Raw genomic sequence first — 19,450 nt, 5'->3', positions numbered from 1 at the left:
TAACACAGAGGGACAGACAACCATTCACGCACACACTCACGCCTACGGGTAATTTAGAGTGATCAATCAACCTGGTAAGCATGTTTTTGGACTGTGGGAGGAAGCCGGATTACCCGGAGAGAACCCACGCATGCACGGGGAGAACATGCAAACTCCACACAGAGAGGCACCTGCCCAGCCGGGGATTTGAACCAGGACCCTTCTAGCTGTGAGGCAACAGCGCTACCCACTGCACCACCGTGCAGCCATCAAGACATAATGTGTTCTTATAAGAGAGTGAAAAACAGCCGCCATCTACAGCCGGAGTAAACCTGGAAAAACACCAACCAATCCCTGCCTTCAGGAGCCAAATGATGAAACCAATCAAATCCCGTCCTGCCGTTCTGCCCGCCTCCTGCGCGTACATTTCATGTTTGTTTGTGTTTTTAACTTTCACTATGATAATGTTTGACGTAGTGCAAAACACAAACTATGTGCTGAGGACCGGTTTTGAATCAGTCGTGAATCAGTGGCGTTGTGCATGTGAGGGGGGACGTCATTTTGGAGGAGCTCAAATTCATGCTAGTTTTCCATGACTACCAACGCTAGCCTTAACTGAGACTTTGTGAAACACTACAGATGCTGTTTGAGTTTGAAAACTCTTAAGGCTGCTTGAGTTAGTAGAGGGAGATTAAAGGCATCTGGAAGCAAAACTTCAAACGCAACAGTTTGTTGACTGAAGTCCATTCAGTCAAGACAGATCTTTCTCTTATTGCACCTCTAAATTTGGCACCTGGACTCTAAGTGCTTAACTCAGCAAGATTACTAATGCTGTCCCTGCTAGCTGCTGATGTGCAGGAGAAAGCTATTATATCTGCTTTACCCACTTTATCACCACTGTTTGAATTAGAATATAAAAACCTGGTGTGAACCCAGCCTGAGGTCACCCTCACTGCATGTTTGGGTTTACCTGGCCTGTCCGGCTACATCACCACCACCTGATACAACTTTCTGCCAGGTGGTGATCACTGACACCTCTACTTCACAACAATCAACAGTCAGCAACTTCACTATGCACACACAGGCACTTTAAGGTGACCCCTGTGCTCACAAGGAGGAACTTTGACTCAGCAACACTCTAACAGTTTGTGAGCATCCTCAAACCAAAGCTCTAAACCAAGCAAGAAATGAAAATCGAGTCCTGATCCAGAGGTATAATCCAGGAGCTACTGATTCAGAAATGCACAAGTGATGTTAACACTGTGTGAAATCCTTTCTGAAATGGAGCTTATCTTGTCCTCTACAATGCAAACACAACAGCTGCAGCCAGGTGTAGACGTGTCTGTAAAGCATGCTGATCAGAGGCCTTTTGACTCTGTGCATGTGGGCTCAGTGGAGTGTGCTTGTTGCATGTACACGGCTACTGCAGGGCAAGCCCTAATGTGGGTTTAATGAGAGGGAGGAGCCATGAATAATGAATGGGCTGAATAATACGAGCCGGGGTCTGGGTCACATGACTCACCTTGCAGTGCCACAGTCAGGTGACCGCCGCGTAGCAGGCAAGCTACCTCTGACGCTTTCCTCAGACAAGACCTGGAGAGAGAGAGAGAGAGAGAGAGAGAGAGAGAGAGAGAGAGAGAGAGAGAGAGAGAGAGAGAGAGAGAGAGAGAGAGAGAGAGAGAGAGAGAGAGAGAGAGAGAGAGAGAGAGAGAGAGAGAGAGAGAGAGATACATGAACATATAACACCAAACAAGCGAGGACCAGGACATAACACTACAATCAGTAAAAAATGAAGTGAAACTTAAGTATTGTAGACAGGTACAGTACACAACAAAAACATTTAGACAACAGGAAAAGTTAAGAGTCTTTGTGGTTATAGCCATCCCATTTTTCCCACAGTTTATCCTCCTTCTCCTTTTGAAGGCGAAGATCAAAGTCATTTTTTCCATACTGCAAACAGAGTTAATAAGGTTTTTAAGTAGTTTAACGGTGGGAGGGTTCTTCCTGGCCTCTTGTTATAGCTTTCTTATTTGCAGCCATGAAAATCTTCAGAACATATGTGTCTCTTTGTCTCTCTTTCTGAGGCATTCAGGTATTTTCCAGAGGTACAGAAAGATGAATTTTGAATTGTTTTCATTCAATATGGTGTGATGTCTATTTCAAATATGTTTAAGTATATTGGTAAATACAAATACATGATTGCACAAATATTAGGACTTTGCCATCAAGTAATGCTAAATGTATCATACAAATAAATCAGTAAATAAACAGCCCAAGCAAAACTACCTCAGTATCAAAGGGAACTTTTTAAAGTTATTCCCATTAGGGATGATGAATTATATATTATATATTATATACAGTATATACAGCTGTGCTCATAAGTTTACATACCCTGGCAGAATTTGTGATTTTTTTGGCCATTTTCCAGAGAATATGAATGATAGATAAGAGAAAATAAAATATTTTCACTCATGGTTAGTGGTTTGGTGAATCAAATTTTTTATCAAACAACTGTGTTTACTCTTTTTATGTCATAATGACAACAGAAACTACCCAAGAAATACTATATTTTCCCAGGGTATGTAAACTTATGAGCACAGCTGTATATATAGTACTTTACACTGACCCAAGGTTACCTGAAATCTTAGAGCTTTGTAATTGGATTCAATAGAAACCTTGTGCTTCCATCACCACCATTTTATTTCTTCAAACTTTCACAGTTGAGATCATAGTTTTGAAATTCCTCCGCAAGTTGGAGAGCACAAGTTGAAGAATTGAAAAGCCATATGCCAGCCAGGCCTATCAGAGCGGTTACCTTGTGTAGTCTAGCCAGTGTGTGCTTTCCAGAGTAGATAACCATTTGTCATCAGGCACAGACACAGATGTGGAGATATCTAGAAGTCAAAAGAGGAAAAACACGATCATGTTTAGACATTTTATCTGTGAATATCAACTGGCATGGAGGTTAAACTGGAACACAGCTGCAGACACAGCTATGAGGTATGGTCTGATCTGAAGCTCACCAGTTTTAACAGCGCTTATCATAAGACGCTGAAGCTAACATCATGTAGTAAGAATATTCTTCCCAGTTTATCATTTATTCACAGGAACAAGTTTGAATAATAAGCATGTCTTCCAGGCATTTTCAAAACCTGTGTAGTAAACAAACAACTCGTATTCAAATGTGTATTTCATCTTCTCTTCGAGGGATTCATTTTTAAATCACTTCTCAAAGTCTGCGTCGGATGTCTGGTTGTTTTAAAGATTCAAAGGCCACTGCCAGTAAGCCGACCAAACACATATGACTGGTTGTTTTTAACACGACAGTCCTCTGAGCTGTGAAGCTCTCACCCACAAAAGATTAAACACAGAGCTGACGAATGTGTGAACTGAGATAATCACTGACCTTTACACATTGTTGGTGTGAGAGAGCGAGTGAGAGTCAGAGAGAGGGCGCGTGTTAGTGAGAAAGGTCAGCATTTCAGTTCCAGGGCCCATGTTTGTAGACGACCGTGAGTATATCTGTCGTCTCTGTTTACTCAACCGTGGAATGTGCTGTGTGTGCGTACACGACAAAAACAGTTATAAAGACCCTCTGACACAGGCCCTTTCTGTGGTGACAACTAAAAACAATCCTAGTCCAGAAATGAGGTGTTTCAGAATTCTATCGAATGTGAAAAAGATTGTTGGAGAAAATTCTGAGGCCCTTGTTGGTTTAAATGACCAAAAAATAATAGAGGTAATAAAACAAAAGGAAAGGTTTCTGTTGAGGCCAGTGATTGTTTATTGGTTTGAAGACTGCCAGATTGAAACCACAAGTGTGAGGTTTTGGCTGTCGCAGTTAGTTTTTAAGTGTTTTGTATGAATGAAAAATGACCATATGTGGAAAAATGGGAACTGGAGTTGAGCAAGGGGTTAACACACTCACAGGCATCATCTATTCTGACGGTGAGCACAAACCTATCCATAACTACAGTTACTGTGATACTGACCTGGATGCTAATTTGGATAGCAAACCAGGTTTGAATCATTTTTTATTTTCATATACATAGACTGATGAGTCTTTAGGCTGTCTTCATTACAACAACACCATGAGAAGACATTGTAAAGCAGGGGTTCTCAAACTTTTTGGGGCCAGGGACCCCTTACAGGTGAGAACATTTTCCAAGAACTCCCTCATAATTGTCACATAGATTAAGCACATGCTTAATACCATTTGCACTCTTAGATGCCCTTGGAACTATTTGTATTATAAAACGTATCAATCTAAATACTTCAGACCTGATCCATAGTGATAAACAGAAAACACTGAATGTCTGTGTTTTCTAGCGGATGTATTCCTCGTCTTTCGCTGGAAAAAGTCTTTAGTTTTGTCCGGGTGATCAGATGTCGCTTTAGCTTGGCTGGCTTCATAGCTTCGTTCGCTAGCATCTGAAGACACATGACGCATTTTGGTCTCCCATCACTGTTCTCAATAAAACCAAACTCTATATACCTGTCGTCATATTTTCTTAATTTAGCTAGCTTGGGCTTAGCATCACTTGACAATGTGAACTGATTTAGGAATGGCTCCATGCTCGCGAGCTAGTAGGCAAAGCTAAGCAGTAGCGGGAACAGTTGTGTCCGGAGTAAAGTGTGTATGTGTGATACGTGACAGATTGATGTGAGTGTCACAGTCATATCAGTTGATTCAATATAATTTGAAACAAGTGATTGAGACCATACACTCAATAGGAAAATGTTTACAGTGAAACCAGAATGAGAAGCAGGGTCACTTTCCCCAAACACTCAGATTTCCGGAGTCTCTTCCTGCCTCTTTCTAGAGAGAGTGCAGGTCTAAAGAACCTATCACTGGCCTCACTTATTTAACCCCAGTTCATAACACTTCCGTATGGGCTTCATAGTTTGAGACCGGAGGTTGCCGATTGAGTCTAACCCCTTCAAACAAGATGAACAACATAATCAAGGTTTTCATAACCAGTAGACTCCACTGGTAGTGAAAGATATGGATGCTTTGTTTAACACAATTCTAAACAACGCTCTAGTTTGTTTTTGTGCCAGGTGTAAATACATATCGGTCTTGTGTGGTGGATGTGGTGCAGTTTTTGTTCCCACCTCCCAAACAGAGAGCACGCAGGCGGCTGTGTGCCAGCTGGATATCTGCAGGTGAAGGCAGCTCTTCACCCAGCTCCACCACAACGCACAGAGACGACTGGCAGCCAAACAGGATCATCTCCAGGTTTCTGCAGAACAGCAGGAGCTTATTTAGCAACCTTCAGCTTCCTTTTGAGTGAAGGCTAATATTAGCTTTATTTGGTTTCCTGTGTCATCTCACAAACAATGCAGCCACTTCCTGACAACATCATTACAAATCTGACTGAGGGGCTCACTTGCATAGATAAATGGCTGTCTCTTCTTTGTTAGCAGTAGAAACAGACTTCCCACAACAGTCTCAAGCTGAGCAGATTATGAACAATCTGTGAGCAAACTGGTAGCTTGGATTTATTAATGAGTGTGACAGAAAAAGATGCAACAAATTCAAATCCAAAATGAAACTTTGATTATTCTCACTGTTTGACGGTATACACACAATCAGAGATGGTAAGCCTTTGTTGTAGCAGCAGCAGCAGCAATATATCTTTATTCAAACAAGCAGTTGGATGTGTTTTAATGGTTTATCCAGCAGCTTAAAGTGATGACATAAATGCTATTATTTGTCAACCCATGATTTGCTTTGTCATATTTACGATCAAAGCCACGTCAAGCAGTTCAGCTCAATGATCCTGAAACACATTTACATGTTGATGCATACATAAAAAGACAGGTACGCATTAAAACCCCTTTGAAAAACATCACACACACACACCTGATATCATCTTTCTCATGGTAGATGTTGTTCTGGAAGCTCGCCATCCGCAGCAGATCACTGCCTCGGGGGTGTCGCCAACTCCAGCGCTGCGACACAAAACACAGTTTCATCCTCTTTAATAACACGTTCCACGGCGATAATATCCCCGGAGGCCCGCACCACATCTGTGCTCATCTTGTAATTTGTTTCACAGGAATGATAATGAGAAGGAGAAACATATCTATACGCTGACTGCAGTCGAGATTTCCTTTCTGTTATAGCACATAAAACACACTTGGGAATAGTAAGTGCTCATTTTGAGAATACACACACACTTTTGTTTTTCTCAAGTTCTGACACTCCTTTTGAAAATCAGCTCTTCTCTCTCAAACCTTGAAGTGAAGTTTTGGATGTTATTTGCTGTATTACATCTGTATTACATTGTCTGATTTTATATTAAATGGGTTTGTTCTATTGCAGCACAGTGAGGTCTAAATTTGAGAATGTGTTTTGATCCTCAGAATCTTTAATTGACTACTCTCTGAAATAGTTTAGTAAGAAGTCTTTCCTTTACAACAAACGACTGTACACGTTTGCCTCAGTTTGTTTTAGGAGCTACAAACAGGAGTTCAAAAACATGAGTGGTGAATATTATGAAAATGAAAACGTATTAACAGGACTGAGGCTGCTAGAGTTCCAAATGGACCATTATTAATATGTTTCTTGATACTCAGAGCACTCACAGGGATTCGTCCTTCGTTGAAGTGGGCGAAGCTTTTCTTCAGCTCAGTGTCTAAAACCTTATGTGGCACCACGATGAAGCGAGGCAGACTGAAAGGAGAAAGACAACATGCTCAGTTTTATTGATGGAAGATAAAAGGTGAGGATGAGGGTTTTTTTTTCAGAACACTGACTCATGTAACTTTTGTAGATCATATGAACTGACTATAGAGAGTGCTTTTCTTTGTGTTTGTTATAGATCTTAAGTCTTGGCTTTGACAACTATTCTCAAATGCATTCATGTTCTTGAAGAGTTCCCTTGTTCAGATCTTTTCTTATATTCTCTACACTCCCCTGTGAGTCATTCAAACATTGAGCTTTTTCCTGTTTGCACCAGGAGATACAGGATGGAGTGAAACTGTGAAGAGAATACAAAAGAAAACTGACAACCCATCCAATACTCAATTTTAAAAACTGACACAAAGGGGTGTCTGCTTCAGTTCACCTGAAGACCGAGTTTACCTGGTGGACATCTCGAAGCGGTCGTTGACCGAGCTGACTCTCCAGCCCGTGGCCCCGCACCTCTCCAGCTCCTGTTCCCAGTCTGAGACGGACTCGTACCAGTTCATGTGGGCATTTCTTGGACGGTTGCTTAGAAACTGCTTCATTTCTGGAGGAGGAGAAGTGACAGAAAAACACTTTGAGGATTTTTGTTAAGATGAGGCATAAAGCATTATGTGTCAGAGTGCAGATATCACTCCAATGATGCTTGTGGAGGAAAGAGCAGATGCGTAGTCGAGGATATATTGAAGCTGAAATTGGTGAATACAGACTTTCACCTTCTCTCTGAATAGAGGGATCAGGATCAGGATCTACAGCAGCCTGCTTGTTGTGGTACAAAGCTGCTGATGTGAGCTGAGTATTGGTTATAAATGATGAGAAGAGCTGATTTAAAACTCATGTTACTTCTTCAAAACAATAACAACTCTCTTCTGCTGCCAGCTTTGAGGTGAGGATTTTCTATTTTTGCCTTTTTAATCGACTGTTTAGCGACAGCAGAATATATTTGAGGTTTTCAACAGTTCATAGGACAAACTCAGCAATCCAAAGATCTGGTACTGTGAGAGCTTGTACCTGGCACTGCTCCCTCTTCTTCAGACATTTCACGAACCGAATTAATGATTGATTTATTGGGGAAATAATCCGCCGTCTACAGCGAGGAGAAGATGTACTGAAACACTTTCAAACAGAATAAAAAATGGCTGTCCATTGAAATATTTAGCAGGTCGGCGCAGCTGAGCTTTTTCCTTTCACATTTTACTAGCCTGCAACATCAGACAAATCTAAAATTACTCCAACTGCTGTGAATAAAAAACATCTTTGTGGTTCTTTTCTGAGAACATTGCGTGCTCATAAAAGACTGTGAGAATCAAATCTGAGGTATGCCCTTGTCTCAAAATGTGTCACAATCTCCTGCAGAGTAACAACGTCCGGTGTGACACATGCTGCAGACACAAAGCAGAGCAGTGACCACACATGCCAGACACACTTGACCCGTGGAGCAGAGTTGAACTGTAGGTCATCTAGAGATTTCTTCCAGAGTGGGCCTGCATTATTTATCTAACAGCTGACAGTCCACCACAGCCTGGTCCGCCTAGCGTAGCTTTAACATAGCTTAATGTATTGTAAAAGCAGGCTCATATTACTCTATATAGTGGAAGTGATCGTTGGAGCACAGTGAGATGTTTAGTGTTTCCAGGGGTGGGTTCTTTCTCTCTGACAGCACATTCTTGTATTTAATTACGGCGTCTTAATGTTTCATAAATGGAGCTTTTCAATCACTGTCAAAAGCAGCCCTTAAAAAGTTTGAGTCACTCTCGCCTCAAAACCTCTGTGGGGAGATTTCCTCCACATCTGCTCATGGTTTCAATATTTCATTTTTCATTGTGTCATCACAGCAGAGACGGGTTCCAAACTTGAAAACCAGAGAGGATGTGAGCTTCATTACAGTTTCCATCTATGTTTCCTGTTTGATATGCTCTCCAGTCTCAAGAGTTGTAACATCACACTCTGATGGTGAGACCCAAAATAGACCGAAAGAGAAACAAAAATAGATGAAACGGGGTGAAGTCGTGAGATGTTGGCAAACAGTGATCATAGAGTTGAGTACTTTTTCTCCCCAGAGCAACAGAGAGAATATTAAAAACCTAAATAGAGAGAAATCTTCAGGCTGCATAAAACAAGAACGTCACATATCTAACGCATTCACGCTGCGCATCTGATCCATGTGGGCTTTTGATTCTCACTTTCACGGAGCTGTTATTCTGTGAATATTCATCACAGGGAAACATGCACTGAAGGGAAGTGAGATAGTGAGTGGTTACTGATGAACACTTGAGATCATCGAGTTTTAAATGTTTCCATACCGATAACATCCAAACAGGGTGAGCAATATGTCTGTAATATGAAATACACTACCAGTCAGAAGTTTGGAAACACCTTCTCATTCAACGTTTTTTATTTATTTTAACTATTTTAAACACTGTAGATTAATACTGAAGGCATCCAAACTATGAAAGAGCATATATGGAATTATTTAATTAATAAAAAAGTCTAAAACAAAGCAGAATATGTTTTATATTTTAGATTCTGTAAAGTAGCCCCCTTTTTCCTTCATGACAGCTTTGCACACTCTTGGTATTCTCTCAGTCTGCTTCATGAAGTGGTCTCCTGGAATGGTTTCTAATGAACATGAGCCTTGTCAAGAGTTCATTTGTAGAATGACTTGCCTTCTTAATGTGTTTGAGACCATCAGTTGTGTTGTTCAAAGGTAGAGTTAGTACACAATGGATAGCCCTATTTGACTACTATTGTAATCCATATTATGGCAAAACCAGATTATTTCATAGTTTTGATGTCTTCAGTATTAATCTATAAAAAACATTGAATGAAAAGGTGTGTCCTAACTTTTGACTGGTATTGTATGTCTGTATGATTTACAGTAGAGTTGCCAGTTTTGTGTGATTTGGATGTTTTTATGGCACATCAAGTTACCTTTGGCAGTATGTTCTTTTTGCATTAATTGCACAAAGTTTAATAATGAGTGCAGGAACGAATCACTCACATTATGTCCGTCATATATATAATTTATATATTATATATCCCAGTGCTTTTGTACATAGGTAATTCTAACTATTCTGCGCTTCTGTATATACTTTATTTTATTTTATCTTTATTTCAGACCACATAACACCAACTCTTGCCTCCCTACACTGGCTTCCGGTCAGCTACAGAATTAATTTCAAAATCCTTCTTTTCGTATATTAAGCACTTCATGGTTTGGCGCCCACTTACATCTCAGAACTCCTGTCTCCGTATCACTCTGTCAGAGCTCTCAGATCATAACACCAAAACTTCCTGTCTGTTTGAACAGCAAGGACAAAGAGATATGGGGACAGGACCTTCTCCCTCTGTGCCTCTTCCCCCAACCATCCAGTTCCAAGTCGTCTCAAAACACACTTTTATTCATTAGCTTTAAACTACTCCTGACCACACTGGCTCAGATACTCGCTGCACTGTTAATTGTATTTCTTGTCATTACTGTTGTTATTATTACTGTTAATTTCATTTTTAATTATATTGCTCTCTTACCACTCTTCTTCCCATCTCTCTTCCTCTATTTGTGTGTTTTTATTTCATTTCTCTTTGTTTTCCTCATTTTCTGTTGTAAAGCACTTTGGATCAACTGTGTTGTGTGTAAAGTGCTATATAAATAAAGTTGATTTGATTTGATCGGTATTTATATCTTATTTTATTCCTTCTTCTATTCATATTTTGACTTTCTTGCATACTGTTTATAATAGCTCTGTAATGACTGAATTTCCCCCCCCCCGGGATAAATAAAATATTTCTGATTCTGATTCTGATTCTGATCTGCAGTTATGTATTTTAGCTGTGTCATTGTACAAAGAGTAACACAGCAGCAACAACACAGAAAGCTGTGAACTTTAAATCGAACAACAAAGTCTCAAAATGATCCTTCATCATTTCATGAAGTCTAATTCAGAGCTGAGTAATGAGCGAAGTGCTCCTCTTCTCTGAAACAAATTCACTTGATGGTTGAAACCTTTCCAACACTGAGTAAAGCACTTTCATGTTAAAAGTCAGCGTTTCCTGGCTCTCTCTGTGGCAGGGCTTTGAGGCTACACGCTGAGCTGTCTCTTACTTTAGCTCACCAGCTGACTCAAACCCTTCATCCTGTTAAAAAAGATATTTAAAAAAACAGTGATGTGACTTAATGCTAAGTACAGGGGGAACATGAGACACACGGACGGATGTGTGTGTGAGACTGAAAAGAAAGGATGCAAAATATTTCAGATTTGAAAGACGAACTGGTTTGACCTGCAGAATTTAAAGTTTGGTGCAGGTCTAGCAAACAGCAAGGCATCCTTCTATGATCTCTAATATCCACTCAGATGTATAAAGATAGACATGCTGATAAGGGTTTGTATCAGTGCCAGGAAGTGAATTAAGCAGCATACATTCAGACTGCATACATTATCTACTCACCTACACTCCCCAGAGCAGCGTTCTGGAAAGATAACACTGACCCAGGTTTGAGAGGCTGGTAGGTCTTGGCGATGGTGTAGGTTATCTGAGGAGGGAAACCACAGCGTCCCATCAACATGACAAAGGTCATCAGCTTTCAACATTAATGCACCGCAAAGGCATTGATCTACGGTCAATGGTTAGGCTCAGCTTCTCTCTGCAGGAGTCTTTCAGCTCTGATATGAATGATAATCACTATGACAGCAACCAGAGACTTGAATCTGAGCCAAAACACACACACACACACTGAAATATGCAGCAGTATGCAAATATTTACCAACCCAAAGCACATATCTCTAGAAGGCGAGTTTAGCAGATAACGCTAGACAAACCAAACCTGCATAAAATATGACGGAACCAACATTTAAAATGTGATTTCAAAGGCTAGAGTATAAAAATTGGATGAAATGATGAACTACACACACCCTTTTGAGGTTAGCACACACTAAATGTCATGTAATCCAGTGTCAGCCCTATTCTTGCAAAAGTAGATAACCAAATTCATAAACTTGGACCCTGACACACACCTCGAGCACTTGTGGGTCAGGAGTGAGGCGGTCAAACAGGAAGCAGATGACTCGCATGTCTCTGCAGTAAAGCACCAGCTCCTCAGGCGTGAACTTTAGAGAGGAGTTCGGTGTGATGAGCTTGGTCCTGTTCGGGCCCACTGCAGCACAGGAGGAGAAAGAGGTCTGATTAAAGATTCAACACAGAAACAGGTCAAGAGCCAAAGAACCCCAGAGTATAGATTACATACATACTTACAGACGAACAGTGTATACATTAGACCTACAGTACGATGGATCCACTGGACTCAACTTTACAAGGGATCCAAAACATGTACAGGGGAACTTGATTCTTTTAAGCCATCAAATGATCTCCTCTTGTCACGATCTGAGAGGATGTGTTTCTATTTTAACCATAGGATCGTGTGTGGGTGTTAAAGCTACAGTGGGCAGTAGTTAGCAGCATTTAGTAGAAATGGAATATAATATGTATAATCACCTGAGTATGAAAATCTTTTTGTTAGTTAACTTAGAATGAGCTTTTTATATCTATAGAGGTCGCGTTCCTCTCTCAGAGAGGTAACCTTCTTGCAAAGCCATGTTTCTACCTCAGCACAGATCATGCTCATGATGCATCACAGGAGCTTCTTGTCCTTAAAGGCCATTGTTGCTTCACTAACGGGAGGGGTGAGTAGGAGAGCACTTCAGCTCAGAGTCTGACTGTTTGATATTGCTGAATATTACCATTTCTACACACTGACTGAACCTTTACGTTATTTCTAAATTTTTTGTAATCCTTAAAAATCATGAAAGGGAGTCCCTGAGCTCCACTGTCTCTTAGGTCCCTCTGAGCTGCCGTAGACGTCCTCCTGCTGTGGACGTTCCAGACTCCAGCTGATATGGACGTGCCGGACTCCAGCAGCAACAGCGACTACTACTCGTCTCATCACTATCATCGCTCCCTCTCTCTCTTATTCTCCTCTATCTCTCTTTCAAGACCCAACTCGGACAAGGTAGATGGCTGTCTAACATGAGTCTGGTTCTGCTTGAGGTTTCTGCCTGTTATAAGTACGTTTTTCCTCACCGCTGTAACTTGCTAAATACTGCAAGGTGCGATGCTCATGATGGATTAAGATGAGATAAGACTGAATCTTACCCTGTCTTGGTGTTGGGTCTCTGTTCATAATTTGACATAGAGTGGTCTAGACCTCCTATGTTTGTAAAAGCGTCTTGAGATAGCGTTTGTTGTGATTTGGCGCTATACAAATAAAGATTGATTGATTGATTGATTGATTGATTGATTGATTGATTGATTGATTGATTGATTGATTGATTGATTGATTGATTGATTGATTGTTAAAATCAAACCTCACTGTATGTTGTCACTTATTGATCTGCATAACCAAAATGTATCCCCAGTAAAAACCCTGAAACAAAAGCAGCTTCTTGGTTAGATAAGTCATTTTCAGCTTGCACTGTTTATTTTGTCTGCTTGGTTGAAAAACAGTTTGTCGACATAACACAGAACATCAGATTACTGATGCAGTGTTCTGAAATCTTCATCAAACCCTCTTGTTTTATTCATTGAATATTAAACAAACACAGTTTTTCCCCCTCTGTTGCTTTCCATCAAAGTGGCTCAATGAATGTTTGCAGTGATATTAAAACTCCATTCCTGTTACCATGGAAACTAACTGTGTGTGTGTGCTGCCAGATCAATCACAATGAATGAACTTGAATCTTAAGAATTACAGCCAGAAAAACCTTTTACATCTCTATCAAGTTCATCTTAGCGTGAGCGATCCAACTGAAATTTTACCAAAGACCTCGGTGAAATCTATGTGATGTGATGACTTCTATCTACATCATTAACTTACTCCAGTACTGTACTTAAGTGCATTTTTTGAGCATCTGTACTTCACTTGAGTATTATTTTGGGGGGAAATGTATTACTTTTTCTCCACCTGTGTATCATGCGCCTCCACGGTTGAACGTGGAGCAAACACAGCAAATTTCACTCAGATCAGGCAGTTCATTCAGAGGTCGTAATGATGGCTATAATTCTCAACCTGAGCACCCATGGACATATCTTCAGCCCATGTTAGAGGTTTTTGAAAAGAAGAATGATATGTATCTTTTAAGTAATGTTTTCTAAATAAACATGTAACTGAATGTACTCCTATGTATTCTTGACTGTACTCATGCTTTGTGAAAATACAATGTTTTGAGATATTTTAAGAAGTACTTTGAATACTTAAGTATTTTTAAAAGCATGTACTCCAGAGTAATATTTGACCTGGAGTATCTATACTCTGACTTCTGTAATGAAGCTGTGTACTCTGACCACCGCTGGATTGGACCACGACAGGGAGAGCTCCATCAAAGTTATACTGCCCATAAATCTGCAGTCATGAAACTGAAATACACTCAGTTGAGTAATACTGTTGGCAGGCGGTTTTACTTACCAACCACAACCTTCTCTATGGACGCCAAAGCCACGTCATGATCCCCTAAGAGCACTGGGTCTGCGTTGTCCTGTATTAAGAACATTGTGTTAAAAATACACATGACAACAAATACACAGACGTCTGCTCTAGTCATGTTATTTTTTTTACAGGTCTATATGTCCATTATGTTTCCATATTATCATTTTAAAACATAAATAAATCAATCATGAGTGTTTTTCATCAGTGAAAGTGTTTGGAGGGACTCACGTCAGGTTTGGGACTGTCCTGGGGCACGAAGGCCACTCTGAAGTGGGTGCAGAAGAGGGTCCCAGACACCCAGCCTCTTCCTTCCCGAGCAGACAACTTCTTCCTCACCATAACAGCTCTTTGAAGAACACACTCGCCTAGTGAGGACAAAAGACACATGTTCTGTTGGTCAACCAAGAGTTTTTGTTGTGTACTTGTCCTTTAAATTGTCTTACTGAGTGTGTATGAAGGGGTGGGAGGGCTGCTAAAGAGGATACATAACAGGAAGTGTACACACAGAAAAACAGCAGAAAGGAAGCTCACACAGAACAGACTACTGGGAGTGGGTTTGAAATATCTTACACAAGTTGTTGTTATTGTTTTACATCATCTGGGCTGAATAGACGAGCAAGAAGCAGGAGGCAGACTCTTCAACTCATATCTGATATATTTTGAGCTGGTCAAGCATCCCCTGATATTATGGAAAGCTTACATAAAGAGGTACAATATTCAGCACCTGATTTACTAAACTACAACACTGTAACTTTAAACACTATGAGGTGTGCTGGATTATTATTATTATTATTATTTTTGCATATATTGTGTTCTTAACCTTAGGATTGTGGGGTGGGTTTGGGGTCATTATACATTATTGACTTGATTAGACTTATATCTTGTTGGTATGCACGTCTGCTTTTTGACATGTTTGAAAAGGTATAGTAACTTTTTTCTGTCAGCTTGTTTGTGTGTTTACTTCTTTTTATTTACATGTTTGAAATTAAGACCTAGGTTCCATGTTTGCATCTTTAATTCCTGATTAATGGAGGAGGTTTTAGAGGATTGGTGCATGATTTAAAATGAACTTTCAATGACCTTCAAGTACTGAAAATTTGACCCTCTAACAAAGGGAATAATCAGAGGCTTTTTCAAATCATGAAATCTACTGACAGGCACATAGAGAAGCGTTTCAACATACTGTTTTTATGAACAGCACTTTGTGTTACAATGTCATTGTATTAAAAGATGTTAATACATAAAGTCTGATTGATTGATTAATTGATTTCATTTTCCAAAGTATCCATTAGGAAACACTAATGTTCTCTTTTTGCTAAAGTGAAGATCCCTACCTCCCCCCTCTACCCCCTGGACTGTAACATACCCACTACATACAAGGACTCTACCTCAGCTGCTTTTGCACATTAAACCATTTACTTATTCTCCAATACTGTCTGCACCTTAATATTATTTGCACTATTATCTATTTACATTTGTCCATTTTTAAACTGTCACTGCACTGCACTACCTGCACTGTGTACATAGGCTGTTTTTAACTGTGTTTTATTATAATTTTATTGTATTTTATATTAAAATGTTTGCTATTTAAGAGTTGGAAGAGAGAAACAGCCTGTATGTCTTCATATATATGGTGAAAATTGACAATAAATGAATCTTGAATCTTGAAGATATCTCTCTTTGGATTTATAGTCAGCCTACTATCACCTTAAGAATATATCAAGGATTAAAGGACTCATGTCTCAGCAGGATGCAGAAAAACTTGTCCATGCATTTATCTTTAGCAGACTAGACTACTGTAACGGGGTCTTTACAGGACTCCCTAAAAAGTCCATCAGACGACTGCAGCTCATACAGAATGCTGCTGCTCGAGTCCTAACAAGGACCAAAAAAGTAGACCACATTACTCCAGTTCTTAGATCTCTACACTGGCTTCCTGTCTGTCAGAGAATAGACTTTAAAATCCTGCTGATGGTTTATAAAGCACTGAATGGTTTAGGCCCAAAATACATTGCTGATCTGCTACTACTTTATGAACCACCTCGACCTCTGAGGTCATCAGGTACTGGTCTACTTTCAGTTCCTAGAGTCAGAACGAAACATGGTGAAGCAGCGTTTAGTCATTATGCACCACATATCTGGAACACACTCCCTGAAAGCTGTAGGTCTGCTCCAACTCTCACCTCTTTTAAATCAAAGACTAAGACTTTTTTATTTACCTCTGCCTTCCTATCTTAGATTATTTTAACCCACTTTAAATTAAAATTTTAATGTAATTTTTAATATATTTCTAATTTTCCTTTTCTTTTCTGTTTTATTATATTTGTCATTTTAATTATGTTCTTTTATGCCTGTCTGAATGTCTCCAATGCTTTTAATGTTTTAATGTAAAGCACATTGAGTTGCCCTCGTGTATGAAATGCGCTATACAAATAAAGCTGCCTTGCCTTGCCTTGCCTTATATTAAATGTTTTTGCGAGCCCAGAACCACAACCCAAATGTTGAGCAGTTTTAATCATTTAGAAGTATTGAAATGATACTTTTTATGAGCAGGACTCTGTTAATAAATTCCTGATCTTGTTGAGACTTCGTGGTAAATCCTCATTATTGGCTAAAGAGAGACGACAGCTGAAGGTTCTAGGACAAAAGCTTCCTAAAACAAACCTCATCACCCAGACAGATCTCCTACACACAAACACAGATGTTCACAAACACTCTGAACAAGACACAAAAAAAAAAGAGAAAAGGAAACGCTTCCCCCAAAGACACACAGCAGTGAGACAGCACATTTAAAAACAGACTACAAAGACTTTCCCAGCTAGACTGTGGGTTTCCATGGCAACACAGTGCAGGATAGGGTAGATGCTGAGAAAATGCCCGGCTTGTCCCTGACAAAAAAAGAAGGTTTGGCCAAACACACGGCATGCAAACGATTTTTGAATTCACTGGAAATATCATGGATATAAAGAGAAACACTGCTGGGTGCTCCAAACTGGAATAAAAACATTCAGAGGAAACAGAGAGTCCTCCTCTGGACATGTGGAAGGAGCCAGTCCAGCACTTAAACTCAAAACAAAAGTAGTCTTCACAGAGAGCTCTCAGACTAATGAATGTTTTGGGGAAAACCACAGCACAAACAGGAAACAGTCATTTCTTCATGTAACACTTGTTTGCACCGTGTGAGTGAGAGAGAGGAAGAAGAGGAGCCTTTGATTCCAACACCATCATTTTCTAACTGCACAAGAGGAGTTTCAGTGTTCGAGTGTACTCTATGATTACGCTTGTTGCCTTTCAGCCTCCAAAACCAAACATTAAAAAAATCCCTGCAGGACGATTTAACCTGATGGCTCTCAGGCTCGCAGCGATTTTCAGATACTTAACAGAGTGAGCACAAGTGAACCCTTGTTGAGAGCTTGTCTTTCAGAGGACAATCTGTGGCTTTGCGTGCTTCGTTTTAATGTCTCCCCAGGGTGCAACAGGAACGAAAACAATCCTGTAGCCTCAAGATTTCAGAGCCGAGGGGGAGAGGCAGAGGAAGGCAGGGAAGCAGAGGATTCTGGGACTGCTTTCACTCTTTCAGGGCTGGGGTTTAAGAAGCTTGTGGTCGCAGGTGACTCAACTCGGCATGAGTGAGCAGGAGAGGAGGTGTTTACAAGACAGTTGTCCTATAGTCAAATAAAATCTTTAATGTGCTCCCGGGAGAGCTCCAGACGGAGGGTTAAAGTGCTTAGCAGAGTGATATTATCATTGTTCCTTTCTTTATAAAGTTAGAAATAATAAAAAGTTATTATTTTTCTTGTTAAATTCTTCTTCTGACCATGACGGTGTTTGGACATATCATGTTTTGGATATAAAATCAATGACTTCATGAATTGAAATCATGAGATCCTTTCAACTATAAGATGTGAAACCAAAGAACAGCTCGTTCTGGTGGAGCCAAGGGCGTGTGCATAAGCTATCTGGCTGGTAGAGATGCATGACTGACATCAAAATCCTTTCTGCTAACCAAAACACACAATTTACTGACGGATAAAGACTCTTCATGATTCTTGTTGATTTGAAGCAGACACTTGGGGCTAAAGTTAAAAGACTCAGTGTCTGTTTGTTATGTTTTCTCTCTCTATGAACATTAATCGTGAAATATTACACGAATATGTACAAGCCAACGTTAGACATTCAACTGTTTAAGATAATGATGCAATGGTGAGGAGTGCATGATTTACACTACCAGTCAAAGGTTTGGACACACCTTCTCGTTCAATGGTTTTCATTTATGTTTATTATTTTCAAAATTGTAGATTAATACTGAAGACATCAAAACTAGGAAATAATCTGGTTTTGCCATAATCTGGATTACAACAGTAGTCAAATAGGCCATCCTTTGTGTACTTACCCTACCCCTGAACAACACAACTGATGGTCTCAAACACATTAAGAAGGCAAGTCATTCTACAAATGAACTCTTGACAAGGCTCATGTAAGTTAGAAACCATTCCAGGAGACCACTTCATGAAGCAGACTAAGAGAATACCAAGCGAATGCAAAGCTGTCATGAAGGAAAAAGGGGGCTACTTTACAGAATCTAAAATATAAAACATATTCTGGTTTGTTTAACACTTTTTTGTGAATTAAATAATTCCATATATGTTCTTTCATAGTTTTGATGCGTTCAGTATTAATCTACAGTGTTTCAAATAATTAAAATAAATACAAACCCTTGAATGAGAAGGTGTGTCCAAACTTTTGACTGATAGTGTATGTAGTTATGGGACTGATTGGTTAATCTACATGAGGTAGATTTTGTGTTAACATTAAATAACAGTGTGCACAGTGCCATGTCAGTCTAGAGCAGTGGTTCCCAAACCTTTCATCCCGCGACCCCCAACATATAGGTTCTAAAGACTCGCGACCCCCACTGTCCCTAAAAGTTATCTAATGTGGCTTCTTTTAGCTGGTCTGCAGAAAATGACCCTACCTATATGAGCATGTGGCTGTGTTTCCTGTGCTGATATGAATTAACCTACTGCTACTGATGCTTTTGATAATTCACTGTTCTCTAACCGTGAGTTTGAACTAAAACAAAGTCTTAGTTCAAAACCTGAACCATCTGAAAGCCTTCTTAAAGCTCTGCGTGTCTTCTCCACTGTTGTGGATAATTCCAGTATTTTTCTCTCAGCCTTAAGTTTACATGTGTTCCTCCCTTTAGTGTTTCAGCTGCTTCTGTTGATGTTGTGGTCACTGACTGGGATAAAAAGAGAGAGCGACCTGAAGAACCAGCCTGAGAAAAATCGGCTGAGAAAGAT

At 39.9% G+C, this 19,450-nt stretch overlaps 1 protein-coding gene across 1 annotated transcript in view; it reads right to left on the bottom strand.

The window, feature by feature from the left end:
• Window positions 1-19,450, bottom strand: part of mtmr11 (myotubularin related protein 11) — a 48,476-nt gene that overhangs the window by 7,961 nt on the left and 21,065 nt on the right. The window contains exons 3-12 of the mRNA XM_034698599.1: window positions 14,376-14,512; window positions 14,127-14,196; window positions 11,683-11,822; window positions 11,117-11,201; window positions 7,070-7,217; window positions 6,571-6,658; window positions 5,846-5,934; window positions 5,095-5,222; window positions 2,795-2,873; window positions 1,502-1,572 (exon numbers count right to left, since the gene is read on the bottom strand). Coding sequence (XP_034554490.1) covers window positions 1,502-1,572; window positions 2,795-2,873; window positions 5,095-5,222; window positions 5,846-5,934; window positions 6,571-6,658; window positions 7,070-7,217; window positions 11,117-11,201; window positions 11,683-11,822; window positions 14,127-14,196; window positions 14,376-14,512 — 1,035 coding nt within the window. The remainder of the gene's footprint in view (window positions 1-1,501; window positions 1,573-2,794; window positions 2,874-5,094; window positions 5,223-5,845; window positions 5,935-6,570; window positions 6,659-7,069; window positions 7,218-11,116; window positions 11,202-11,682; window positions 11,823-14,126; window positions 14,197-14,375; window positions 14,513-19,450) is intronic.

This window comes from Notolabrus celidotus, chromosome 12 (assembly GCF_009762535.1).
Source record: "Notolabrus celidotus isolate fNotCel1 chromosome 12, fNotCel1.pri, whole genome shotgun sequence".
Taxonomy (NCBI): domain Eukaryota; kingdom Metazoa; phylum Chordata; class Actinopteri; order Labriformes; family Labridae; genus Notolabrus; species Notolabrus celidotus.
The sequence above is the reverse complement of the archived record's forward strand: the minus strand, read 5'-3'. Positions and strand labels throughout refer to the sequence as shown.